We start from the raw sequence: 12,624 nt of genomic DNA on the forward strand, positions 1-12,624 counted from the left end.
TTTATATATATTGACTTAATCCTCATAATAGCTCTACAAAATAGGTACTACTACTAACATCCCTAATTTGATGAAAAAAACAACTGAAGAACAGAGAGAGCAAGTAACTTGAGCAAGTTATAAGAAATAAGTGATGGAGCTGGATTAGGAACCTGGGTAGTCTACAGTCTGCCCTAAAATTGGAAAACTGTTTTTCACCTGTGTGTGTCTCCTTTACTCTCACACTTCTGCTAGACTCACACTTTCTGACACCAGGTGTACTGAGGTTTCCCCCACTAAAAAATTCTCTGTGACAGTAGCTGGGTGTCTTACAACTTAATTCTGAAGCTATCTACCTACCTGAAGACAGCCAGGTTGTCACCTGTGCTTCTGGCGAGTCAGCTATAAATCAGAGGTCTCCAGGACTCCCTCCTAGGGTTCAATTAGTTCGCTCACAGAACTTATGGAATCACTTATTTACATCTACCAACTTATTAAAAGGATTTGAGATACAGATGAACAGCGAGATAAAGAGATAGACAGGATGAGGTCTGGAGGGTCCTGAGCACAGGAGTTTCTGTCCAGGGTGGAACTGGGGTGCATCACCCTCCCAGTAAGGGCTTTTAAGACTTTTTCACATAGGTATAATAAAAAATTAACTCAATTTCCAGCTTCTCTCCCCTTTATGGAGAATGGAGAGTGGGGATCAAAATTCCAAGCTTCTAATCATGGCTTGGTGTTTCTGGTGACCAGTCCCTCACCACCCAGGAGCCCTCCAGAGTCACCTCATTAGAATAAAAGATGCTTTTGAATGTTCTTATCACTTAGGAATTTACAAGGGTAAATCGGGGGCAGAAACCAATATATATTTTCTATGATCTTACAGCTCTTAAATACTATTATACCTCTTTATCAAGTTAAATATAATAATTGTACTATACAGATCAAGAAAATAAGTCAGAGATCAAGTAATTAACTCAAAACCACCCTAGTAAGTTAACTCGAAAACCTGCAGGGGTTTTTTTTTTGTTTTCAGAGAAGGGCGAGGGAGAGATAGAAACATCGATGAGAGAACCATCAATTGGCCGCCTCCTGCACACCCCGCACTGGGGATTGAGCCCGCAACCCAGGCATGCACCCCTGCAGGAATTGAACCCAGAACCCTTCAGTCCACAGGCCAATGCTCCATCCACTAAGCCAAACCAGCCAGAGCCCTGCAGTTTTTATATGGTGTCAGAACAGGATAGGGCTCTGCCACTTAATAGCTATATGACCTTGATAAAGTTACTTTGTCACAGTTTCCTCACTTTTATAATATAGATAATAGAATTTGCCACACAAGAGTAGTTGTGAGGAAAAGGGAAATAAGCACCTTAGCACCCAGTAAGTGTTTATTTTACTTTCAACCTACCTCTTTTATTTATGAAACAAAAGATAAGCTAATTTGATATCTGTGCTACTCTAAGGAAGCAGATGTAAGCCAGAGGTTAAGAGAATGAAGGCTCAAAATAAGCTGGCTTGGGCCCGAATCCCAAGCATGTGCCCGTTAGAAGCTTAACCTTTACGAATTTCAGGATCCTCATCTCTGATATAACAGTATTACCTCACAAAGTTATTGCAAAGATTAAATGAGGTGATACACATCTGGTACATGGCAAGTATTTAGTAAATATTTACTATGCATCTTTAGCAGCCCAATGTTTAATGAAAACAGCGACAGTTAAGGCATCTTTTGTGCTTTTCTTTACTAGTCTCTCCTTTTCTTCCCTGGCATCATCCTAAAAGTTCACAATCTCAATCTCTCTCTTACTGTAAACACCAGAGTAACTAAAGAAAACTGTAACTTTGTTACCAGTTGAAGTTGGCACTTACCTAGTGGTAATCAGACCAAATTTTCAGCAAATGGATATACAGCAACCACTGCAAGTCAGCAGCACAGAAGGGGAAATGGAATTTTTACCTTATTTACTACATTAAGGACTATTAGAAAATATCACAATTAATGTAATTAAGGAATATCTCTTTCTACTTTTAACCAAAGTTCCTCTTCACTCCTGTTTTTACCACACAAAATGTACAAAACCGTTCACATTATAAACCTATTAACAAGTATCCTGCTCAAGAATTATATTTAGGTAAATGAAACAATGTCAGAACTATTTCATAGGTTATTTTACAAATGATTGCCAAGGTGCATTCTCTTCAATTTATTGTGAAAAATTATAGTTTGACTGTTGCTCCATAACTAGCTGTGAAATTTTCCTAGATAATTCTTGACAGGATACTGAAGAACTTTTTTTCAAAACCATCTCTTTCCCCAAGCATCTGCATATACCTCCCACAGTTCTTGTATGACCTTAACATAAATTAAAGGACAAATAAATTGAGCAATAACCCAAATGAATTTCCCTGTTGACAAGAATTTTTTAAAGTTAAGGTTAGAAATTACATATTAAAACAATCACTTTGCTAGTTAAAATTAAATTTATTTATGTAAAACTTGCAAAAACAAAACTTTACTTAAGCTTAATGCTCTTTTTAACTCCCGCACGAATTCCAGATAGTTCGCCACTATAACGCTGCTCTTCCCTGCGAACTTCACGAACCTGGCCTCTTCTGCGAATTTTGGCTCTCCTGAACTTCTCTCTGTGTTTCACTCTGGGATTGCGATCAATCTTCTTTCTCCTTGGTGTAAGTCCCCTGTTTTTAGCAATCTGATAGGTAATGGCTCTCTTTGCATTTTTATCTTCAAGATCCTGTTCTTCGGTACTATTTTCTTCTTTCTTTCTCTTCAACTTCTGCCTGTCTTCCATTTCTTTATAGTATTTCAGGGCAGCTTCATCAAAATTGGAATCATCAGAAAGATCTGTAACACCGGCGGCGGCAGCAGCAGCAGTCTCTGAAACAGATTTTGGTTTGGCCTTGGTGGGCTTTGCTTTTGGAGTTAGTTCTTTCTTTCCAGCACCATCCTTAAGTGTGAGTAGATGACGAATCTCTGAGGACAGCTTCTGATCCACAACTGACAGCTTGTTGATTAAAGTCCGGTAGGTCACAAGCCTTTCTATAACAGGATGTCCGTGTGCAGGGACTCGCCTAGCTTTCAGGATCAAATAAAAACTGATGTTGGAGCAGTAGTTCAAATAGAGGTTGTACTTGGTCCTCAGGTATTGGCTTCCTTTTCCACGTGGAATGATCCCTTGCTCCACCAACTGCAACAATGGCTCCAGCTCATCTTTCGCCTCCGTCAACTTAACTTTCAGGTCCTCTATCAGCTCCAAGAGCTCTGGTGATTCCTTCTTCAGCATCTTCAGCTTCTCTTTCACTGAAACTTTGGCCAAGTCCTTCACGACCCGTGTCTCAGACTCATCCACCTGAGGGACCTGAGGTTTTGCAAAGGCCTCCACCCAGGTAACCCCAAAATCATCCTCTTGCAAGGCTTGGGCTAGGCGCCTCTGGATGAGCTGTGCCTCCTCCTCCTCCTCTCTTTCCTCCTCCTCTACTTCTTGCTGACTCCGCCGGCGTCGGGACTTGGAACCATAGTCCGTATCGTAGTAAAGTTTTTTCCTCTGACCCCACGACAAACTGGGATCCGCAGAGGCCTCAGCTTCACTCTGCACTGAGCTCCCACCATCATCATCGTCATCCTCCTCATCCTCCGCGCTGTCTCCCTCTTCATCGTCCTCATCGGCAATATCGAGGGCTAGTACCTCCTCCTCCTCCTCGCCATCCTCCTCCTCGTCCCCACTCTCTAGTTCGCTCCAACCCTTAGCCAAGGCGGCTCGAGACCGGGCCTCATGAAAATCATCTACCGTATCTTGGTAGTAGCTGGAGTCCCCTGGCGAGGGTGGCAATTCTAAATCGTCTTCCTTTTCGTCCTCCGCGCCGCGACCTGCCATGGCTCTCACCGCTGCCCACTTGGCCGCTCCGCGCCGCCGGGATCTCCCCACCATAGCTCGCGGTCTCAGGTTGTACACCGAGGTCGAACTACCGCCACCTCTGACCTCCGCGCACGAGTCAGGCGCTCCGGCAACACTCCTCTGGAAACTGCCACGCGCTCTCCTACCACGCGAGTTTGCTGGCGCCCAGGTCGCCTGTAGGAGCTCCTTCCGACTTCCGGCTCCCAGGATGCTCTCCTGTGGCGTGTGAACCAGGACTTCCGCTCGGTCCCGTCACCTTAAGAGCACCTCCCTTTCCGTTCTGCTCTTTCATGCCAATAGATGCGGGTGTTAAAATCTTTCCGTGTAGGAACAATATGTGTAGGAACTTTAGTTCCGTAAAGCTCCTTAAGGAGACTTCTGTTCTTACTCTCGCGAGCTGGGGCGGGGCCGGACGGGGCCGGGGGGGCGGGTTTAGTGACGGGACCGCGAGGCGAGGCCGCCCGGACCAGTAGAGGGCGCTCGGCCTCTACGCCGGGAATAGTGAGTTGTACTGCCCTGTAAGTACCGGTGTCTCCCACCGGGAGCCGAGTGCGGGTGTACAGGGTTCCCTGGCTTACCGAAATGGTTTATCTTCTTCGCGTGTTAGTCTGGAGTTAATCAGGTTGTTTTTCTCTCCGAAATGTGCAAATACATTTCCGGGCATGGTGGCCCGAGGCCCGCCGGCGCCGCTGGACTGGATAGTCGTGGCGTGGGTTCCCGGCGAGGGCGCAGGCCGGGCTTCCGGCGGACATTAGCCGCCTCCCCGCTCGGTGTCTTCGCGGGGATTTGTGCCCCGGAGGGGCGACGACGGGACGGCAGCGCCCCGCCTAGGGTTTGGCTCTTTCCGGGAAATTCAAGTTGGCCGCAGAAGGCACTGATTTCCCCTCTTCAGGATACAGTACTTCGGAAACGAGATATTTTGACTCAGTGGCGTCCCCTTTATTTATTATTTCTTCAGCACTTAGGCCCTGGGAGGACAACGGTGGGCAAAGTCACGCTGTCCCCACACTCGTGGGACGGGTGGTCTCGTGGGGACAGACTGTACACCGAGGTGTACATCAATCACGCGAGAGATGCCAAATCACAGCTGGAGCGAGTGCCCTCCGCTGCTGGGAGCACTCACCGTGCCTTTTGTGTCGCGCTTTTTATAGATGCGCCCTCCCTCCTTGAACAGGGTGCAGTACCCCTCAACCTTGGGAAATGTCTGCTGTATTGAAGATGCTTAAGCATCACCTCTGAGCTCACTCCCTCAGTTTTATTTTCCTCGGTTCTGCTACATCACCCAGTAGATCTCTACAAACACTGTACTGCAAGCGCCCCGTGCAGTGTCTGGCACAGAGTAGTGTCCAATCAAGGTTTGTTTAATGAATAAATATTGAAATTACAGTATTTTGTTGTTATTAACCCTCACCCGAGGATATTTTCTCATTGACTTTTTAGAGAGAGTGGAAGGGAGAGGGAGGGACACACAGAAACATCAATGTCACATCGATTGGTTGCCTCCCGAGTGCACCCCAACCGGGATAGGGATCCAGCCTGCCGTCGGGAATCAAACCCAGGACCCTCCAGTCTGCCCACCGATGCTCTCTCCACTGAGCCAAATCAACTAGTGCGAAATTACAGTATTTGATTAGCTGTCTGTCTCAGGTGCTACATAAAACGGAGTGAATGAATAAAGCGTAAGGCTGCAAACATCCCAATGGGAGATAACCTGAGCTGGAATGGATTTTAGGAATCATTAATTCCAACTGTGTACTTTTATTTTATACACGAGGCACAGAGACTTAGGGAGATTACATTAGCAAACCTGGCACAGAAACCAGGGACAGGGCTCCCCACCAGGCTTCCACACTCAGCTGTTGCCAGTCCTTTGCCTCTTCAATGTGCATGAGTTTCAGACCTCCCCAGCGGGTATATTTTGCTGGGCGGATGAAAAAAATAAGAGCACAGATTAAAGTATATGAGGAAAAGGGTGGTAATAAGGGCAGAATTAGTCAACCTTGTCTTTAGAAGTATTACTAGTGCTAGAAGTCTGAAAGGGCAACCCGATAATCTTAGAATAATTCAGGTTTTCAGTTTTCAGACATTACATATGCTAGGTTCAGAGTTAGTATTTTGATACTTTCAAAGGAAATCGTTGGAAGCTGAATTTTTGATATGTTGCTAAAATTAGTAGTGACAGTTTTTTTGCGGAAAGTATGTTATTAGGTTAAAAGTAATACACATTTTTAGAAAAGTGATATTTTGAAGTAACTTATGCATTTGAAAACCTTTACAAGATTTTAGAAAATACAATTTTATGAAAAAAAGATGTGAATTAAAAATCTTATGTTTTGATGGCAAGAGCAGAATAGATTTTTGTCATTCAACAGATATTAACTGTTTACTAACTAGCAGAATGCTACATGCTCTAGATTCAAAGCTGAATTAGTTACAGTCTCCTCCCTCAAGTAGTTTATAATCAGGTAGAAAAGAAGACATGCATTCAGATTACTGAATCTGAATGCAAGGCAGTGTGTGTTGTAAACACTGTGCTGTGAGAGATAACTTTTGGATTGTCATTCTAGAAATATTCCTTACAAAATGTTTCATCTAAACTGGAACTGTGATTATGTCCTTGGTTTAAATGCAGTACTGAATATTCATTATACCTAAACATTAAGTTTTATCCAGGCAGATAAAACAAATCCCAATTTTCCTGTTTATTTTTTTGCAGATTATTTGAAAATTCTGGACCAATGCGCATATATTATTATAAAGAAGTTAGAAAAATATTTTGGGTATATCTATATTATATATATATATCTAATCTTTTTTAAAAATTGATTTGAGAGAGAGAGGAAGTGGGAGAGAGAGAAACACTGATGTGAAAAACAGTGTTTGGTTGCCTCCCATATGTGTCCCAAATCCTGTGTATGTGCCCTGACCAGGAATCAAATCCACAACTTTTTGGTGCACAGGATACCACTCCAACCAGTTGACCCATCTGGCCGGGGCTATTTTAGATATTTTTAATGGGAATGATCACATGGCCCTAATATTATTTAGTTTATACTACATATTCCACTTCCTTTTTAGAATAAAGTTGCAAAAACCAATGCATATTCAGAGTGTGTTTTGTATAACATTCTCAAATCTTTTTTATAAAGAACAGTTAAAGTCAATTCTTTAATTCTAGTGGCTCCCACACAGTGGTCTTTCATAGCTTAATCTTATAATTATACTAGAGGCCTGGTGCACAGATTTGTGCACAGAAGCTAGACACAGAACCTAGACACAGAACCTACACAGAACCTAGAGACAGAAGAACTTCACTGGAGAGAACATGGCAAAAAGATCCTGGACAGAAACTGGCCACAGAACCTAGAGACAGAACCTAGCGAGAGAACCTGGCTGAAGAACCTAGAGACAGAACCTGGCTACAGAACCTGGATAGAACATGGCAAGAGAACCTGACTAGAACCTGGTGACTGAACCTGGCTGGAGAACCTGGACAGAACCTGGCTGGAGAACCTAGCGAGGGAACATGGCTACAGAATCTGGCTGGAGAACCTGGAGAACCTAGCAAGAGAACATGGACACAGAACCTGGCTGGAGATCCAGACCAGAACTTCGCTGGAGATCCTGGCTAGAGACCCTGGCTAGGCTGCTGATCAACTGAACGCTGTCTCCGTGTCATTCCTTCTTCGCCGACTCCGTCCACACCTTTGGGGACCCCTGGACCTGCTGGGGTTGGACCCCAGCAATATACTTATGCCAATTAAAAAGAAAACCACTGGGCCCCCTAAGAAAAAGAACAGTTATTAAATAACATTTGACATTAATATTTGTGGCAACTATAATTTATCATCAACCTAAATCTTTATTATATTATGATGCCTGGCTCACGAGTTAGCAAGCTATACATAATGAGAGTCTGACAGCTTTTTAATGAAAATGCTTTTGCCTTTCACACAATAACACACTAGGTGATATTAGCATACTTTCTTCCACCCATGAGTTTTGGTTGTTGAAAGTATTCTACCACCAGATTAGCTAAGTCTCATTTTCTTTCTGGAATAATGCAGCAATAATAATAATTGCTAATAATGAGAGCAGTTCTTATGTGCTAAGTACTGTTATAAGCTCTTCATATTCAACTTTATGAGAAGGTACTATAATGATCTCTAACCTAGGAAACTGAATATGGAACTTAAATGAGGTCATAATTCTAGGAACTGGTAGAATTCAATTTGAATCCAGATAGCTGGCTTCAGAATCTGTGCTGTACTTAGCTAACTATTGTATTATACTGACTTTCAAATGTTTACTCAATGTCTTCTTATTTCTAGTCTCTGTTTTACATTTGATTCAGTATCATCAGATATATCTTTCTAGAATACCATTTCCATCATCCAACACCCTTGTTCAAAATCTTTCAATGACTCTCAGTTACTATCAAGATAAAGTTCATAACATGCATGGCCCTCTCACAGTTTTGCCTCAAAGCAAACTTTCAAGCCAGCCATGTCTTTTTTTTTTTGCATCAATCAACCTTTAATGTCCAAAAGAGGCATGGATGCAGAGCATAAGAGATGTGGCAGAGTCTCAGCCCCAACTCCAGAAATGAGGGAAGCCAGCCATGTCTTTTATTACTCCCCAACTATACCCTTTATTCTAACTGAAGTGCTCTACCACTTTTTATTCCTCAAACATTACTTTGCAATTTCCTTTTCTGTTTCTGTGCTCATCTTCTCAATATTAGTTATAAGAAGTTTATAAATATTACAGACATATTTTTGGCTAAGAAACAAATTCTCACACGGGTCCATATGGGACTCGTATGAGGCTATTTGAAAAGCTCTTATTAGTAGCAGGGAGTTGGAGATAACCTGGATGCCCATCCTTGGAAGAGCAGATCAATAAAATGTCATGGATGAATAGCATGGAATTTAGGAGCATAGAGTGACTATATATCTTGGTTTGCCTAGTACAGCCCTATTTAACCTGTTATTCCAGTGTAATTATTAATAGCACCTCCCTTTACTCGCATGATTTTGATGGTAAATTATATGGCCATTTTAACTACACAGTAATTGGAAATAGTGGCTTACATATCCATATAGCAACATGAATGGTTCTTAAAAACAATATGCTTAAGGAAAAGAGTAAAAAATTAGATACTGGATTGTAATATAATACCATTCACATACATTAGAAATGCTTGCACAGTACAACACTACACAATTTTTAAGATTATATATATATATATATATATATATATATATACAAAATAATGTACATTAAATATGAAAAGACATCCCTGGCCCATGTTGCTCAGTTGGTTGAGCGTAGTCCCATGTACCAAGAGGTCTCTAGGTCAGGGCACATGCCCAGGTTGTGGGCTCAATCCCCAGTCGGGAGAGTACAGGAAGTAGCCAATTGATGTTTCTGTTTCTCCCTCTCCCTCTCTCTCTAAAATAAATTTAAAATATTTAAGAAAGGACAGTTGCTTATGGTGGGGCAAAAACTGGAATGAGGCTTGGAGGTTAGAAGGAATAGGAAACAAACTTTCTATGGACCAATAATGAGAAAGTATCAGGAACTGAGAATAACTGTTCAACTAAAATAAATAAGCACACAAAAAATGACCATATAGCTCCCTAACTTAACGTTCTTTAAAAGCTTTCCAACATCTATAGGATCAAGTTCACATTCCTTATGACCTGACTCCTGCATACATCATTAATGTTACATCTTACTGCATTCTCACTGCCACCATGTGGGGCATAGCATTGCATATATTTTTTCATATGCATATGTTATATTTACAAGGTGGGGCAAAAGTAGGTTTATAGGTGTGAGTACATGAAGCACAGTTTATTCTTGAATCATTATTAGTTATTTTTATTATTTTCCATAGGAACAACTGTAAACCTACTTTTGTCCCACTCTGTATATATAATACATTAGACTAAGAGCTAAAGCCTTTATTCTAGAGAGTGAGGGCTGACTAAAGAAAAAAGTTTTATGTGAGCTGTGTTTCAGAAGACCTTCACTAGCAAAGCTATAATTATCATTGAATCAATAGTTAATATATAAATAATTATATCTGTAAGATTCCTCATGAATCTTATGCAGACTGTGCTCTTTCTTGCCTCCTTGCCTTTGTACATGCTTCTTTTATACTTTTTAGAGAATTCTTATTCATCCGTTAAGACTAATTTTAAATATCACCTTAAAAGCCTTTCCTGACCTCCTCAGGGTGAAGAACTTCCTCTTTTGCAATTCCATGTTTCATACTTATCTTTATTTATACTTACTGCTTTCCTTCCACTAAGTGTATGAACCCCATTAGTCTGGACCCAAGGAGTCATTTTTAAAAATCCTAGAATCTAGGTCAGTGTCAGCATATCAAAATAGTAGCCTTTAACAATGAATTGCAGTGTCTTTTGTGTTTCTCCAGTCATCAGCACAGTTTTTTTTAATTTAAAAGATGAAATATTTAATATAACTTTTGTGAACTTAAGCTAATAGTTACTCATGTATTTACTTTTTATCCTAATGTCACAGACTAGGTTTTGATGACTGAAGTTATTGAAGAACTAGCTTTTTTTTTTTATGCTCAGAGAAGTAGGAATCATTGGAAAATGTATTCTTGGTGGTAATATTTATTAACTTATTAGATAATTTAATGTAATCACAGAAATTCCTTGAACTATTTTTGGGTGCAAAAAAAGAAAGAAGGATTATTTTTAGGTGTAAGAAAGAAAATGGAAGAGATGAAGTATTGTTGCCATCTGCTCACATTTCTGTTAGAAACCACTTACTCTGAAACCAGTAAGTTGTAGATTATTTTTGCAACTAAGGTCTGTTTTTATTTAAAGACACAAAAATCCTAGAAGTGATTTGGAAGTAAAATATAGAATTTTTACTCAAATAAGTATAATTTTATAGTTGTCCACATAAAATCACTACTCTACAACCGTATCATATAATAATGGCAAATTTACATTCATGTAAAATATTTTAATTTTGCACAGCACACAGGACCATAGTAGGTGCTTAATTAAGAGTAGATATGTTAAAACATAACATATATGGTCTCTGGACTTATATTGTGATATTGAACATTCATTTCCTTGAGTAGTCATGTTTCCTCTCAATTCTAAGTTGTCAATGTTATATTCTCTTCTACACCATATTTGTCACTTTTTTTGCCTGACTTCTATTCATCTTTCAGTCTTATCATAGACATTAGTTCCTCTGGGAAGTTTTCCTTGACCCTGCCTATACCCCTACCCGCAACGACTGTGTTCCTATGGCACATTTGTTATCAAGTAAATATATGTTAGCATTTCCCAATAGACTGTAAACCCATCTGATCAAAGGTCATACCTATTCATTCACTTGTATCCCTGTCACATAGAGTAGATGCCAATAGATAATTGTTGAAAGAAAGAATAAATGAATGAATGACCATTTGAGTTAAGGGCCCAGTAGCCTTACAGGCCACAAAACCATAACCATATTTGCTGTAATGGGAACTTTATTTCAGTGTCTTAAAGAAAAATTCCTTTTCTATCTATTTATATGGCTCACAGTAAAAATAATGGTACACTTTGGAAATTCACTGGCACAAGGTACACTGCCATAACTTGAGGGACATGATACAGTTTTTTAAAAAGGGAACTAAAAAGAAAAAATATTCGCATTTCAAAACACTGCATTATATAATTTTACCTTCCCAAACAGACCATTTACAAATATTAGGTCAATAAACTGCTGACATCCATAAAAATGTAGCTTTCTTACTAAAATGCAAGAATTCAAAAGATTGATATCTAAACAAGAAAAGACTAAAACAAACTGGAATGAAAGCCAAGATATCTAAAAATCAGGGTTTTTTTTGTTTGGTCCTTTATACACTTCTCTCCCTCTTCCATATCCTCCTGGAGTTGCAGGCCCCATTCCTCTGGCACCCTGTCCACCCACAGGTTCCCTCCCCCCGCAAATTCTTTTAAATAAAAATATTTCCTTGCCCCACGTATACAAGGAAATTATGAGCCAAAAGATAGCTACGTTAATTTCCTATTGGTGCAATAATAAATTACCACCAACTTAGTAGTGGCTTATAACAAAACAAAGGTATTATTCTGACAGTTCTGTAGGTAAGAAGTCTGACATGGGCTAACACTTCTTTCTTTTTTTGCACTTTTTTTTGATGACATGGGCCATCAAAGTGTCAGCATGGCTGTGTTCTTTCTGGAGGCTGTGGGGAGATTCTGTTTCCTTGACTTTTCTAGCTTCTCGATGCTGCTTGCATTCCATGGCTATGGCTTTTTCCTTCAACTTCAAAGCCAGAGTGCAGAATCTTCTCTCTCTCACTCTTTCACTGACTCTTCTGCTTCCCTCTTTCTCTTATAAGGACCCTGAGGATTACATTGGACCCACCTGGATAATTCAGGATAATCTTCCCGTTTGAAGGTCAGCTCATTAGTAACCTAATTCCATCTACATTCTTCTTGCCATGTAAAGTAACATATTCACACTTTCTGAGAATTAGACAAGGACATCTTTGATGGGCCACTTTCCTGCCTACCATAATAGCTTAGCATTTACATTAGTCTGAAAGAAGGTGCCATTTTTTCTCAACGCAAAAAAAGAAAAAAATAGATAAAATAATCAGGTGTTTATATGTTACTAGAGGCCTGGTGCACGAAATTGGTGCACTTGAGGGATGGGTCCC

General features: G+C 40.5%; 1 protein-coding gene across 1 annotated transcript; it reads right to left on the bottom strand.

The window, feature by feature from the left end:
- Positions 1–1,361: 1,361 nt before the first annotated feature.
- On the bottom strand, positions 1,362–4,115 carry UTP3 (UTP3 small subunit processome component). The gene has a single exon (XM_081083377.1). The coding sequence runs from the start codon at positions 3,927–3,929 to the stop codon at positions 2,496–2,498; it is 1,434 nt and encodes a 477-aa protein (XP_080939503.1). The 5' UTR covers positions 3,930–4,115; the 3' UTR covers positions 1,362–2,495.
- Between the last annotated feature and the right edge of the window lie 8,509 nt (positions 4,116–12,624).

This window comes from Myotis nattereri (genome assembly GCF_964212035.1).
Source record: "Myotis nattereri genome assembly, chromosome: 1".
NCBI classification, from domain to species: domain Eukaryota; kingdom Metazoa; phylum Chordata; class Mammalia; order Chiroptera; family Vespertilionidae; genus Myotis; species Myotis nattereri.

Excerpts from the sequence above, each read along its gene's own strand:
- UTP3 (XM_081083377.1), bottom strand. The coding sequence starts at position 3,929 with ATGGTGGGGAGATCCCGGCGGCGCGGAGCGGCCAAGTGGGCAGCGGTG.